The sequence below is a fragment of the Moschus berezovskii genome, chromosome 6 (assembly GCF_049115385.1).
Source record: "Moschus berezovskii isolate FMDL1 chromosome 6, NW_MosBer_1.0, whole genome shotgun sequence".
Classification (NCBI taxonomy): domain Eukaryota; kingdom Metazoa; phylum Chordata; class Mammalia; order Artiodactyla; family Moschidae; genus Moschus; species Moschus berezovskii.
In genome coordinates this window covers 13,057,403-13,073,712 of record NC_142465.1, presented here as the reverse complement: position 1 = coordinate 13,073,712, position 16,310 = coordinate 13,057,403, and the positions used below count along the sequence as shown (strand labels likewise).

At 33.9% G+C, this 16,310-nt stretch overlaps 1 protein-coding gene across 12 annotated transcripts in view; it reads left to right on the top strand.

Annotated features, from left to right (window-relative positions):
• Positions 1-16,310, top strand: part of PPP1R12A (protein phosphatase 1 regulatory subunit 12A) — a 178,025-nt gene that overhangs the window by 104,099 nt on the left and 57,616 nt on the right. For all 12 annotated transcript variants that reach the window (XM_055395316.2, XM_055395312.2, XM_055395309.2 and 9 more), the window contains 5 exons: positions 3,989-4,133; positions 5,437-5,511; positions 6,563-6,651; positions 6,820-6,977; positions 12,575-12,699. In XM_055395316.2, coding sequence (XP_055251291.1) covers positions 3,989-4,133; positions 5,437-5,511; positions 6,563-6,651; positions 6,820-6,977; positions 12,575-12,699 — 592 coding nt within the window. The remainder of the gene's footprint in view (positions 1-3,988; positions 4,134-5,436; positions 5,512-6,562; positions 6,652-6,819; positions 6,978-12,574; positions 12,700-16,310) is intronic.

Here is a 16,310-nt window from a genome sequence, read left to right as displayed (position 1 = left end):
AATGAGCAGACAGAAAGAGTTGCTGGCTGGCAGAGGGAGAGATGGAGGGAGATGGTAGGCCTGGAGGGTCAGCAGCAGCAGGAGGCAGCAGACAGGCTGCAGTGTCGCTCGTGTTTGACGTTGAAGGCACAGGTTCTGGTTCCTTGCTAGATTCAGTTCCATCCACCCTCTTGAAGATGACCCAGTGTTGTCTGGGTAGTAGCTCTTTGTCTCTTCTCGTAGATGACACGGTAGCACTGGATGGCATTCTGAACGGCTACTGCAACCCTCCTGTCCTGTTCTACATTTGGGTCCTGTGACTCAAAAGCCCTCTGTGCCTCTGCACATGAAGAAACACCCCTTACCACTTCTTGTGTCGTGAATCGCTTCTGTTCTTCAGTTAACTTCTTCCTCTTGTCTCTTCGTCCTTTCTCTGGGCCTCCAGTTCTGTCTTTTCACCTCACTCCACTCTCTAATTGCTGTCACTTTTGTTCCATTGTGATTGCTTGGTACTTCTTAGCAGTACCAGATACATCATTGCTGCTTTTACACTTGCTTCTGGAATCCTGTATACAATATCGTATGGTAAAGTACTCAAAAGCACAACCATCTGTAGTGGATGCACACACATGGCAGTGTATGCCAGACACATGAACCAACTTCTGTGATTGGAGATGTGAATACATGTTCCCATCTTTGAAAGTTCGAAACTTAAAGAGTTGTATGTAGGGGACTTACTTATTGACCAACAAAAATCCTTAGGAAAAGCTCTTTTATGTCACAATTAATTTGTGTTTTGGTTTTTTCTTATGCAATGCAAAGGTGTTGGCAACTATATTAAAAAAAGAATTCATTGCATAACTTTTGTTATATGTATGTGAAAGCTAATAAGACTGGCCCTCAGCAAAATTGACTGCACCCTTTATGTTGCGTTTGTTCCACGTGGGCCTCTAATATAAATCCATCCTCCTTCTTCCCTCTCTTCAGTAAAAACTGAAGAAGTTTAAGTGGGTCAGTTATTCCAGATTTCCTCCTATTTCAGTCTCTACTCACTTCAGGAACTTAAGCCTTCTCCTAGAATAGTACATTTAACTCTTAATTAGTTTCCTTGTCTCATCTGTTTCTCTCTAATACAAAACTTTTCCAAACTTTCAAGGCCCATTAGTGTGGGTCATGAAATGAACTTAGTGAATTGCAAATAGCACTTAAAAGAAAAGAATTGAAAATACCAAAGAGTATTCCAGATGGTGAAGATAATTTTGTTTCTTAAAATTCTTGTTTCTGTGAACGTATATGTGAGTACCAGATTGCCCTGTTAAATGGATTTCTAGACTGCTTCCAAGTGGTGTTTGTAATTCAGTTATCCAGGCTCTTAACGTCCTTCATTAAGATTCTTAGCAGAAATTGTGATGAATTTTAAACTGTTTAACCTAGCACATAAGACCATTAGTCATCTGGCCGTTGGTTTCTCTGTCAAGCTAAGCTGCTACCACTGATCCTCAGGCATTCATGAGTCCAACTATATATATCCTCTTTAAGTTCTGTCATGATGTCTTAATGCCTACTCTTACTTCTGTCTAGATACCTTCATTCACCATCTCTTCAACTTGGAAGTAAATTCCTTTTGATCCTTTGACTCAGTTCAAGGCTTTTCAGTCTATGAGAAAAGCTCGGCCTCATTCATAATAATTGCAGATAAAGCTGCAATGAATCATCATTTTCCATCTATCATACTGGCAAAGATCAAAATGCTTGGTACAGTGTCAGCACAGTTGGGAAAAGGCACTCTTATGTTATTGGTAGAACTAAAAAAGACTATTGAGCAAATTTTATCAAAGTAACAGTTATCCTTTGGTTTAGCAGCATTACCTCTGGGAATTTTTTTTACAGATATTCTTACTCTCCCCTAGGAAATAAGGTATGTGCTAGCAGCCTTGTTTACAATTGGAGTAGGATACTGATTGCCTAGATTATGATACATCCTTTCTCTAGAATACTCTATAATGATTAAAACACTACTTACTATATGAAAGGAGCAATAGGATGTGTTTAGTGTCAAGCCAGGAATAGAACTATGCCTCATTTGTGTTTGTTTATTTTTTTAAGTTGTATCTGTTTATATATGCCTAAAATGTCTCTATAAGGATCTAATCAAAAATAGTAGTATGGTTATCTATGGGGAGGGGAAGCTGGTTGGCTAAAGTCAGCAATGGGAAAGTGACTTTCCTATATAGTCATTTATTCTTTTTTATTTTGAAACTTGGGAGTGTAGTACTTAGGAAAGAAAATATGAAATCAAAATAAATAGAAGAGATCCATTTCGGATGTCAGCATCTCCCCCTTTATCCCCTCCCTGCAAACACACAGCCTCTTTCAGCTGACTTTTAGGCTTTCAGCCCTGTACTTATAAGGCAGCTTCACCGTAGAACCTGTCTGTGAGGGGTGATTATTGTTTTAGTTGACTTTTGTCCTCCATTAGAAGTTCCTTGATTATAATAAATACCATCTTATATTTTTGGAGTATCCTTGCATGGCCTGGCATATAGAGAGCCTTATATTTGGGAGCGGGGAGAGTGGAATGTTTCTACCTTTCTCTCCACACAGACTCCCCAGTACTTAGAATATCACTCAGGGTATTTAACATTATTATAGTTCATATTTCCTAATTGTGGATATATTTTTATTTTTCCCTATTAATACAATATCTGATGATGTATGTGTTAGTGGCTATATTTTATTAACTTAAAGCTTCAGACTTCCATCTACTAGCCTGTTTTTTAGATCAGTGGCTCTTAAATGTTGATCTGCAATCACATAACAGGCAGTGATGTGAGGTCATATGGAGGACTTATTAAAAATACAGATTGACAGGGCCCATCTCCCAAAATACTGATTAATTCAGTGGAACTGGGGTGGAGCTGGGGAATCTTTTTTTTTTTTTAAAAAAAAAAAAAAAAAAACAACAAGTTCTTAAGATGGTTCCACTATGGAGCCATAAATAGAAACATCTTCTTTAGATACTGTTAGGAAATAGAGAAATCAGTTCTTAAACATAAATAAATGATTATATGTTAGCTATCACTACCACCTCCTGTAGGTAAAAAGAAGCCCTTCTCAAGGTCAACATCTTGGAAAGTAAGGTAAAGGTTAACCAGATTTGAGTTATGAGGTATTTAGTGTTCGCCTTTGTGTGTGGGGCTGTGCTGTGTGCAATTTATAGACCCATTCTTTGATCTCTATGAGCTTAATTTCTAAATAAAGATTGATGTCAGTATATAGTTAGAGGGGCATACTAACATTTATGTAACTTTTTGCATTGTATTAAAATGTATTCCTGTTTTCTAGCTTTGTTGATGATTAGAATATATGCTTTCTACTGCTACAGAAAATAGACTCAACCCCTCAGAATATTTGTTTTGCTTTGTTTTGTTTCTAACAGATTGTCATTTTCCTGTGAAAATTTCCAGTGGTAGATCATAAAGGTTCATGAAAGCTTTCACAAACCAGTTCCTTAACTGCAAAGCAACAGTAACTCTACAAATGTTTGTTTGATCCCAGTATATTTTGAGAACGTGTTCAGTCTGAGATGATATATCATATGGAAGCCATTTCCTACAATAAATCAGTTTAACATACAAATTGATCTAGTAGTTTTGAAAAATTATAGACTTCCCTGTGAAAGTTTCAGTTAGAAACATCTTAATAAGAATCAGTGTCATACCAAACCATAAGACACAGTCATTAAGAGGAATAATTATGAGGAATTGATTAAAACTGAATTCATTATTATGGCAGTAACTCAAGATTACTCTATTCCAACACTCTATTCCAGTGTTTTTTGAGAATTACTTTCTTTTGCCCTAGTTTATTTGTTGAGGGGAGGAGAAATTTCGAACTATGAAAAGAAATATATTGCAAATTTTTGTTTAAGTGCATGGTATATAGCTGTTGATTATATTCACTCATTTCTAGATTTTAATGATTATCTAATTCACTGTGATTTGTTTAGACTTTTAATACAGGCAGGCTATGATGTTAATATTAAAGATTATGATGGCTGGACACCTCTGCATGCTGCAGCTCACTGGGGTAAAGAAGAAGCATGTCGGATTTTAGTGGACAATCTGTGTGATATGGAGATGGTCAACAAAGTGGTAGGCCTTTTAAATGCACCTTAAATATTTTAACTTTTATAAACACAGTTTTAGCCTTTAAAATATTATGAGGCTATGTATAATTAAGTTTTCATAATTGTCAATTGTTTATTCATTTTTATTATTAAGTCTTTTCCAGCTACTTATGAGATGATTTAGGGGCTTCCATTGATATTATATTTAAAAACTCATAAATTAAGAAAATCTTGCAAATGTATAAGGTAGAATATATTCTAAGCAATGAGCTTTCTGGTGTTCTGTAAACTTGTACCAGTAGGGTTATTACTAGGACTAAGCTGGCAACAGGAAAAATCCTTACTATTTTTGGCCACCAGCTCTTTAAAGTTGTATTTTCCACTGTGAATAAAAACAGATTGACACATGTTTGTCTGGACTGATTTTTGAAACTAAGTCATACCTGTGGCTAGCTGAACTTTTAAGTATATCTGAAATGCATATATTTATTTTATTACTCTAGTAAGAATTTAATCAATTTTTGTGGTGGTAAAATAGAAATAAGATTTCAAAAAGGCAAACTTGGAGTTACTACATGACCCAGTAATTCTGCTTGTAGCTGTTATACCCCCAAAAATTAAAACAGATGTCCGCACAAAAACTTGTATACAGATGTTCATAGCAGTGTTATTCATTATATACCAGAAAAGCAAAAGCAGATGCAGATGTCCATCAGCCGGTGAATAAATTATCATACTATGGTGTATCATACAGTGGAATAATATTCAGCAATTAAAAAAAGAATGAAATAGATACTTACTACAACATGGAAGAAACTTGAAAACAGTATGTAAAGGAAGCCAGTCACAAAGGACTATATACTGTATGATTCCTTTCATATGAAGTGTCCAGAATAGGTATAGTAACAAGAATCTATAGTAACAGGAAATACATTAGTGGTTGCCTAAGACTGGGCGAGCAAGGAGGAATGGTGAGGAGATTGCAGTGGGTATGTCATTTATTTTGAGGATGATGAAAATGTTCCAAAACTGGTTGTGGTGATCCTCATGGATATACTGAAAACCACTGGATTTGCATACTCTAAATAGCTGACTTGTATGTGAACTATAAATCAATAAAGATGTTACCCAAAAAAGTAAGGGGATGTTTATCAGTTGCTTCTTCCTCACATGGATTTTTCATTTATCTACTTCAAATCATTTGTGCCATGTTTTGTACCTACTCTAAAAAAAATTACCTAATTCTTTCTGTAGATTTATAGAGAATCACTGAGGGCATACTTTATTGATAACTTTTTATCATCACCAACCCATTGTTTTCTGTGTAGGGCCAGACAGCCTTTGATGTAGCAGATGAAGACATTTTAGGATATTTAGAAGAGTTGCAAAAGAAACAAAATCTGGTACGTTTGACAACTATCTAAAAATTGTCTCTTTTAGTGAATTCCCTTATAACATTGAATTTCAGACAGTTGAGAAAGTGTTCTTATAATATTTTGTTTGGTTTGGTTTTAAGTTATTCCCAGCAAACAAATTAAATGACAGTAAATGAGAATAAAGGAGTAGTGGTGGTATTTTTTGTCTTTTGTGTTGTTTTTCCCCATTTCTCTAGCTTCCCCTCCCCAGAGGAATACTTAGATAATGTATGTGCATGTGTCCTCAGTTGCTAATTTGTGTCTGCGAACCCACGGACTGCAGTCCGCCAGGCTCTTCTTTCCTTGGGATTCTCCAGGCAAGAGTACTGAAGTGGGTTGCTATGCCCTCCTCCAGGGGAACTTCCCAACCTAGGGATCGAACCCCCTTCTCCTGCATCGTAGGTGGATTGTTTATCTACTGAGCCACCGGGGAAGCCCTGTATAATGTGTATGTTCTCAGTAATGTTTTTATGATTGCATAAGGAAGTTTGCTTAGAATTAGAAGGTGGAGACTATAAAATCTCAGATTTCAAAAATAGCATACCCTTGAAAAGCAAACAGTTACATAACTAGGAAGCAGTTGTTTAAGTATTATCAGACATCCTAAATGATTAATGGACTCTGGCTTTTTCAGTAAACTAAAGTTGGAGGGATCTTTAAGAAAGAAATCCAACTTAATCCTTTGTGGAGCACTCGCCCCCCCCTTGTTTTTTTTTGGCTGCATAGCATATCTTAGTTCCTCGACCAGGAATTGAACCTGTGCCTTCTGTACAGAAGGGTGGAATCTTTTTTTTTTTTTAAAGAAGGGTGGAATCTTAACCACAGGACCACCAGAGAAGTCTCCTTTGTGGAGGTTTTTAACTGTCTAGTTCTTTTTTATTTATCCAAACCCTTTTCTTTTTAGGTAAAATTTAAATCTTTGTTCTGTTTTTCATTTAGTGTTTGGGAAGCTACTTTGTTAATATTTTAAATTCTCTATTTTGCTGATTGATATTATTTTAATAGTATTCTTATTTTTCTTTGCATAACTTTTATAAAGCTCCACAGTGAAAAACGTGAAAAGAAATCTCCACTAATTGAATCAACAGCTAATATGGATAATAATCAGTCACAGAAGACTTTTAAAAAGTAAGTAAAATATTAAAGTAGATTTTGTTATTTTTTTTTTAATGAGTTGGCATGATAGCCACAGATATGATTATTAGATTTTGTGGTTCTGAGAAAAATTAATACATTTATATTGTATTTTGACCTTTTGTTTTTATAATTATTTTAAGGCTTTTTTCCCTTTTACAGCAAAGAGACATTGATTATTGAGCCTGAGAAAAATGCATCCCGTATTGAATCTCTGGAACAGGAAAAGGTTGATGATGAAGAAGAAGGAAAGAAAGATGAATCTAGTTGCTCTAGTGAAGAAGATGAGGAAGATGACTCAGAATCAGAAGCTGAAACAGGTAAAATGTGAAGGATAAAAGAATTTTCAGTGAAATTTTGATGAAGTGTAAAGTAAGATGAGGTCAGACTTTAATTTTGAAACTTTTCAGACTAACATGCTATTTAAGATACCTGCCAAGCCAGCAACAAGCCTGTAAATTACCTTTTTGTTTGAAGAGGTGAAGAGGCTTTGAAAACTCCCTTTGGGTGGTACAGATAGGGTTAGATGGGTTCCCAGCAATTCAAGAATGTTCCTGCTGCTTTCTGAGACCCAAATACAGGAAGCTGGCTCCCAAATATTTCCTGAGTAATACTAAAGTTTTAGAAAGTTGGGACTGAGTCCCAAGAATTTTTCCTGTAGACGTGTGGGGAAATTTATTTTGTTTTGAGAAATTTTAAAGATATAGAAAGATGTAACAAACATTCATACTCAGACTACCAAAACTAAACAGCTATTGACCTTTAGCTATATTTGTTTTGAATTTTCTTTTAATAAAATTAAAACTGTTGTCTTCTTTAATCATCACCCTAGTCTACTTCTCTTTCATTTCTTTCCCAAATCACTCTCATGAGTTTTTTACTGAATCTCCTAATCCATTGTTATACTCTTATTCTTACATTCAGAAATAATATATGGTAATTATAAGGTTGTTTTGTGTTTTTATTTTTTGTACCCTAGAAATCGTTATGCAGCTTGCTTTTTTTACTTAAAAGTTTTGTTTCTGTCTATCTGTATCTTTTTATATGTAATCTATCCTTTCAGTTGCTGTATAATATTCATTAAATACATTGACTTCCTTTCTGATAAAAAATTTTAACCTAATTCCCAGTGTTTTATTGTAAACAGTCCTGGAGCAGTCATTTTATAATTATCTCCCTGTGTATATGTCCAAGAGGTTCTCTAACAGATACACTGAAAAATTGGATCATTGAGTCATATTTTTGTTTTTCACAAATGCTGCAAGATTGTTTTACTGTAATAATTTAAATCCTTTTTCTTATCAAGGGTACAGTTTCTGCATTTTTTCCCTCTGGCTCACATTTTTATAAATTTTGTTTACTGAGTTGCTTTTATTCTTTACTGCCTAATCACTCAAAACTTCTGAAGAGTTTGAGATTCCAGTGTTGCCATCATTGAGTTGTGTAACCTGGCATTTTGGCATTTTAACATATTTACCAGAAATAGTATTTCATTTCCATTAAGATTTTTATCAATGCAAAACTGTCATTATAATCTCAGGACTAGTTTGGTGATCAAGTGGTAAACACAAAGGAGCCCTAGAATCCCTTGAACTTCCCCCTGTTTCCTCTGGACTCAACAATAGCAGTTTTGAATCAGACTGTTTTTACTCACTCAGCAAAATATTTTCTCTAAGAAAATGTGAGAAGTTAAAGTTTACTAAATAAACATGTCAAGGAACATATTGTTAATTCTGTTTCCCATTAAAAACAAGATACTGCTAAATAGGTACAGGCTAGCTTTGTTGCCAGGTAATATGTTATGAATTTCTTTATTTTCTTGAACTTACTAGTACTACAAGTAAATTATTTTTTGGAAATACACAAGGAGTTTTTGAGGTTTATAAATGACTAGATTTTAGTCTCTAGGGATTTATTAATAATTTTTTATTTATTGCTATCACATTGCTGGTCAGGTAAGTCAGCATATCTTTTGCCTTGTTGACACAGTAGTATAAGTAAAATTGGAAGTAGAACAACAGGTAGTCATTGAATATTAAAATTTAATTGTATAACATGCTAATTAAAATATTTCTAATTATAAAAGCAAATTATATGAAAATCAACATGTACAGTGTTCAAGAACATGAACTGATTCATGCATGTAATTGTGGATATAAGATATTTAATCTGATTTCGCTGTGAAATCAGGGTAATAATACCTGCTTTACATGGATACTATATAATAATTACTCTGCAATAAATATTAATTTTCATATATATTGTGTAAAATTAAAGTCTACTCATTTAAATATGATTAATGTACATGTTTATCTAGTAATACTTCAGTTAAATTTGTTCAGTTCACTTGAAAGATAAAATGACACCACTGAAATTTAAATCGACTCAAATACAAGTATTTAAAGTTGTTTTTATGTAGTTGATCTCCTCTCTGTGAGATATGCTTTGCCCCCTAGTCTCTAGTAAAATTTTGTTGTTGTTCAGTCTAAGTCATGTCCGACTCTTTGACCTCATAGAGTGCAGCGTACGAGGCTCTTCTGTCCTCTAGTAAAATATGTCATTACAAATCAAACTACACGCACATGTGCACCAAGACTAGCGCCCAGATCTCCTAGCTTATATAGAAGAATTCAAGAGCTGGAAGTCCAGATAGCTCAAAGATTTTGTTGCCTAATTTTTTCTTAATTGATCCCTTGGGGTCGTGGAGAGTCGGACACGACTGAGCGACTGAACTGAACTGAACTGAACTGAACACAACTCACTGGGCTTCCCTGGTGGCTCAGTGGTAAAGAATCTGCCTGCCAACTCATTTTTCCACAGCTTTCAGTTTCGGACGCACTTCAAATGCTCAAGGATCACAAAGAGCTCTCGTGAAAATGTGGTTTTGATTCAAAGGAGGTTTCAAGTTGGAGGACAGGACAGGACGTATCCCAGTGTGGATTATGGTGGTGCTGCAACATCTCATCACCAATCCCCAGGGGTTCACCTGCCTCCCAGGGTGAATGCAAGTTGTCCCTATGGCAGTGGATTAATTTGTTTTACAGTGCCTTTCAGTCTGCTTACAGTCAAACTCCTGGAAAGAGCTGAGAGAGGAGCAGCTTGTTCCTTGTCTTATATACTCCTGAAAAGCCTCCAGAGTTAAAAGCTACCACTGTCAGTTAAGATTTCTCAGAGATCCAGCTCTTTGTCTGGAGCCTGAGAATGATTTGTGGGGAAAGGAGTAAGCCATATCTGCCTGCCAAGCAGGAAACACGGGTTCAATCCCTGGGTCAGGAAGATCCCCGGAAGAAGGAAATGGCAACCCACTCCAGTATACTTGCCAGAAAAATCCCTTGGACAGAGGAGTCTGGCGGGCTGCAGGCCATAGGGTTGCAGAGTCGGATGCGACTAAACAGCAATAGCATACAAACTCTCAGTATTAGGCACTGCTGACTAGCAAATCTCCTGACCTTTTGGTTGAAATTTCCTTGTCTATAGAATGGAAAGAATTAGACTAAGTTATCTGGATAGTTCTTTAAACTCTTCCATTCTGTAAATATGAATAGAACTAATTACTATCAAACTGTATTATGTTAGTTCCCAATTTGAAGTTTAAACGTACCAGTCACTCTGCTGAGTTTCTCAGAAAGCTAACTTTAAATGTTTCTCTAAAGCATTGTACTTGATAATTTTGTTCTTCCTGTTGCTAGTAGCTAGTTGTGCCAGGAAAATTTGACTCTATCTCAAGAATTAACCCATGTAAATGCTGTGTGGTTCCTTCTCTCTCACTCTTTTAATATCAACAAGGCTTTATCATACTTTATTTGGCAAGCTTGAGAAAGCAGTCATTTCCCTGTAGAGCTGCAGCTTGACCTGACAATTTCTAAACTGTTTCTTTTTTCTTTCTGCAGCATTGTTTCCTTGGGAAACTATTTTATGTTAAATGACTATTTTGCTGGCTTTTCTTTTGTTAAATATTTACAAAACCAGTTTTAAATCAGTTTTGTATAAATCAGATTGAAAACAGGGACTCAACCAAAAGTTTAATTTCCTTCCAAATGATTTATAAATTTTTGAGAGGTAGTTGAGGGAATGAGGAAAGGAAAGCATAGCTTTGCTTTTAATTTTTTGTTTTTTCCTTTAGGACATGAAGTTTTTATTCTTCACTGAAGTCAAATGAATATAACGGACTTCAATAACATTGATAATGTTTACTTCAGTTGAATGATGGATACCTGGGGTTGGTTTCATTATTACTTATAAACCAACCATAAATGTTTGCATATGTGCATATACATTCTTTGATGTATTTATTTCAATAATATAAAACAAATTTTTAAACCTAGAAAAAATAGGAAAAAAGGAGAAAATGCAAAAAAATAAGCTGAACTTTTATTTTTCTTTCTAGACTTATCAGCTTTATGCAGTTATTTTGTCTTTTCATTGACTGATATATCCCCAGTGCCTAGGGCAATGAGGTATTAGGCACTTAATAAATATTCATTGAATTAATCTATCCAGTTAGATGGACTGTTTCCCAGGAGGATGGTTTAATTAAGAGTATAAGTGATTTGTACTTAATTATGCTGAGTAGGCTTAGCTTCTGTTGAATGAAAAGAGATTTAACAATGAGAAAAAAAGCTTATTAGACTGAGTTTAGCTCATTGAGTTTATTTGAAAAGCTATGGTAATAGTGATTTTTAAATGTGTCAGTTTGGCCTTGTCCTTTGATATAGTTTGAGATTATGCTTTCCGCCCTATTAACAAAGGGAAGAGAGGTAGTATAATGAAAATGAATATCTCATAGAGCTTTAAAAGCAGTATATTTCTTCCCAAAAGTATAGAAAGATACCTGTTCTATCCCATTTTGAAACTAAAGGAATACTTTAAAGCTCAGTTAAATGACTTTTGACTATTTGAAAAGTAAACTTTTCTAGCTCATTTATAAATTATAGTTAATTTAAAGGCTTAAATTTATATGTGACTTGTGCTAAAGGCTAGTTTGATTTCTGTGTTCAAATAGTCTTTGAATTTTTGTTAGCATCATATTGATTTTTTTCTAATATTTCAAAAATCTTTCTAAGTGATCAATTATTAGTTGGAAATTGTCTTGATACATCATGGGAAGAGATTTAACCTAATTTAGCTGATGTTGTACCCTCTTGCCTAGAAAATCCCGTGGATGGAGGAGCCTGGTAGGCTGAGTCCATGGGGTCACTTAGTCGGACACGACTGAGAGACCTCACTTTCACTTTTCACTTTCACGCATTGGAGAAGGAAATGGCAACCCACTCCAGTGTTCTTGCCTGGAGAATCCCAGGGATGGGGGAGCCTGGTGGGCTGCCGTCTGTGGGGTCGCACAGAGTCGGACAGGACTGAAGCAACTTAGCAGCAGCAGCAGCAGCAGTACCCATTTAACTTTAGACCTTTTAGGGGTGAGAAGGAATGCTCTTTGTGACATTTAAATGTAACTGTTTGACAGGAATGTGATTACTGACAAAGAGCAGTTTTAGATGTCCTAGAACAAAGAAGAGCTCTAAGTTTTAGATAAACAATATAAATTGTTTTACTCATTATAAAATAAATAGCTCTTGAATTTTTTTGAAGTTATGTTGTATTCAAGTGTTCAGGTTTTAAAAATTAGAATTAAAAAAAAATTCCATAGTGTTAGAAGGACGAAAGTCAGATTTTATTTGGGCTTTTTACTCTTAAAAGTCTGGTTATGTGTCATGTTCTTATTTAAGTCTCATATATGTTGAGCCATTTCTAGAAACTCCTTGAAAAATTCTCTTGTTAAAAGGGATGATAGTGGGAAAAAACTAAATTAACAAAACCTTAAACAAAAATATAATATTAAACACTATTTTCAATACCTCTGAAACTGAACTCATCTAGAATCATGACTCTTAATGTTCTTTTTCTTTTTTTCCTCCTAAAGATAAGACAAAACCCATGGCTTCTGTAACTAATGCCAATACTTCTAGTACACAAGCAGCTCCCGTAGCTGTTACAACACCTACTGTGTCATCTGGTCAGCCAACACCTACATCACCTATTAAAAAGGTAAGACAAAATTGTGTTTATTAAAAAATAAATGTATTCTGTGTAAGTACCATTTGAGTTAAAGCATGAAGACAGTTCTAAGTTTAAGGTTTTAGAATAAAAATATTTTTTCTTTATTTTACTGAGATTTCTGCAGAACCTGTTACATTGTTTTTTCAAATACTTTTTGCAGTTGGTATTAGTTAATCATGAAAAAAATAAAGAGCAGAAAAATAAAATTTTTCATATAAAAAACTACTGAGCATGGTAGTTTTTTATTTCCTTTGACTTTTGAGAAACAAGAGTTTTGTATCTTTTATTTCTGTTGAGTAAAGGTACTTTTTGGTAATTTCACATGTGTATAAGTTAAGCACGAAAAAAACTGCCACAAGTCACTAAGAGAACTGGAATCTTGATTTTCTAGTTCATTTACAAAGCACCAGGTATATCTGAACAAACCAAAGGTCAGCTGCTGACCCCACCTCTTGTTAGTTGTTGTGACTCTAGGCGAGTTACTATCTTCTTTATGTGTTCTCCCTAAAAAGGACAAAACAAAAATGATAGTAAAGAGAGAAAACAAGTTATCATTGTTAAGCAGTAATTGAAAGAGCTTGGCTAGTGACTAAGTGCTCCCAAAATGTTAGTTTCATTTTTTCCTTTTCCTTATTTTGTTCTCCATTTATTTATTATCCTTCTTACTTTCCTTTCTCCACCAGACAGTGCTTTCCAACTTAGTGTGTTGATGATGTTCAAGACTTCTTTTCCCTGATGTTTCAGAACCCATACTTTTTTAAACCCAAATTAAAGATTAAGGGTTTTTCTGTGGATTGTTTTTTTTTTTCTTTAACCTACTGGTCTTGTTTTAAAGACTTCTCCCTACCAGCCCTTACCTGTCTTTATAAGCAAACTCTTTTCCCTCTGTATATAACACACACTCACATACACGTTTGTGCGCACACACACACATATGCACTTATGCTTTTTTTTTCTTCTCAGAACTGTTTTAAGAATTGACTGCTTTCACTATAACACAGTATTCCTGAATACTTCAGTATGTATTTAAGTACAAATGCATTATCCCTCATTACCACAATGAAATCAGTATACTTAGAAAATTTGATATTGATATAAAACATTATTTCTGCTAATATGCAAACCATACTCAGAATTTTCCCAATTGTCCTCCTAGTAACACCTTTCTAGATTTTTCTACTTTTCAGGTTTTTTTTTAAATTTTTCAAAATTTTTTGATTTTTCAAATGAAGGGTCCACTCACAAATTACACATTGTATTCATTTATCACGTCTCTGCCTTTGGACTTCTTCTTGGACAAAACAAGAAGTCTGACGTTATTTGGTTTCCATTGGTTTGAGGACTGATTTTAAATCCCCACAGCGGTTCTATCATATTGTCAGTTTTGCTAGTCTTTGGATTTGATACCAAGTGGCCACAACTTGAGCCTTTTAAAATCATAAGCTAGAGAAAGATCTGTACGATTATTAATAATCCTCCCCTGAAACTCTGCCAAAGGAAAGCAGTAGTATAAATTTTTAGTGGTAGAAATAACATGAATTTCACTTATACAGTTTGAGTATCGAGAGACTCTGACTAAATCATCTCACCTTCTATATTCTAGAACTGAGGGCTTCTTAAATGCAATTAGAAACTATCTTCAAATAGCCATAATTTATATATGCTTTAAAATGAAATTCTCCAGAAGCAGTCTGCAAAATTTTCAAGATAGTTATCATAACTGGAGTTACCACGAGCTGCTTTAACTAAAGGTTTATTTAATTATAGAACCCCATTTTACTTCTTCAGTGAATACTGAACTTTAACTCTTTTGATTTATTAACTGTTAGAACTACAAATTTATCAAAAAGTTCCCAAAAGCTCTATTCCCTTGGCACAGTTAGCCAATAAGCCAGCTGTTAGTCTTTTGAGTATTTAGCTAAGCGATCTCTTTCCTACTGTAGTCAAATAATTACAGTAGGCTTCTTATCAATTATATTTTTCTCAAGCATAACCCTAGATTTATGGCAGTTTACTTCTCAGTTTATGCCAACTGCCCTCACTGAAAGCAAATACTTAATAGCTCTGTTAGATTAGTGGGCCAATAATCTCTTTGCTATAAAAGTTCTTATTTTATTATTAATCAGAATTGATTCTAATTCTTAATTAAGTTGACCTAATGACAATTGTTTTTCTAATTTGTATATTTAGAAACTGCATTTTATTCTCAAGTTGAAAATTACTTTAAAGATTATTTGTTTCAGTTTGTTCTTAATATTTTATGGCCAAATTTTATTAAAAGTAATGAAGTCTTGATGTACAAAAGAATGAAGTATTTTAAAATTTAATCAATATTATGTATGACTTTTAAAACCTGTTATATTCAATGATCCTGTATTTACTTTAGCATTTTAGTTTTTTTTTTTTAATGTTTTAAGTTTTTCCCTGTAATTTAGAGACCTAACAAATTTCCTCAGAGGAATTCTTAATTTATAAATGTATCATAAAAGATTTTGTAATTAAGAGTTCTATTTTTAGGTTGCCACCTCTCAACGTCTGTTTTTTAGACAAAGTTATCTTAAGTTCTCTAGCTTCTTCCACCAGTGCATAAACCTCATATAAATAGACACACATACACATGAACATTCATGGCAAGAAATAGATCACAACCTTGAAAGCTCTAAAACAGTATTAAATATCGCTTATATTCTGTAATAACTCCTGATAACTACAGAGAAACATAGATGTTTTCACTTTAAAAGTTCTTCTCTTCAGTTGTTAACTTGTCAGCTAAAATTGCAGAACTATTTCTGTAGCAATGAGATCAAGCCTATAATTTGTGGATGTATTAACTGTAAAACCATTAGTTTGATCTTATGATTTAACTAAATAGTAAGTTTATTTCATTATTTAACTTAATAAGTTAAATAATGTATGTTTTATATTATATGAAAATTTTAACAGTAAGTGTATTGTTAGTTAACGTTTTAACTAACAATAAGTTTAACTAACAATGTTTTTATATAAAACTCTGTAGTCAAAGTAAGTATTGTTGGAATCTCTAAAAAAGATTATCTATTCTGCTGTCTACACATACATTCCAGTACATGTAAACTATATTTTCTTTACTAGATGGTAAAAATTTAGAGTTTTCTTGATTACATGTTCTTGCTAATTGAACCTAATTATTAAACATAATAAAATTCAGTAAAAGACTATGTGCTGTGGGTATATGAAGTATACCAATAAAAGTGTATAATTGTAAAACAGTGGTTTTAAAATGGAAGAAATCATTTTTGATTTGAGATAGTGTAGTTAGAACATTTGTGATAGATCTTAAAGAATGTGTAGGTAGTATTTCAACCTAACAGAGAAGAGAGTTTGTACAGTTTGTTGAAAGAGAAGAGAAACGATGTGATCAAAGTAGGGATAATATGGAGTATTTTTTCAGGAAAAATGCGTTGTCAAGTTTGATTAATTTACAGGATACATACATGAAGTGAAACAGGAAAAGTAGAGCCAAACTGTGAAATGTTTTCATTCCTTTGGTAATGTTTTTGTGATTTGATAGATATAGAGAATTATAGATATTTGAACAAGGCCATGAGAGAATTATTCTT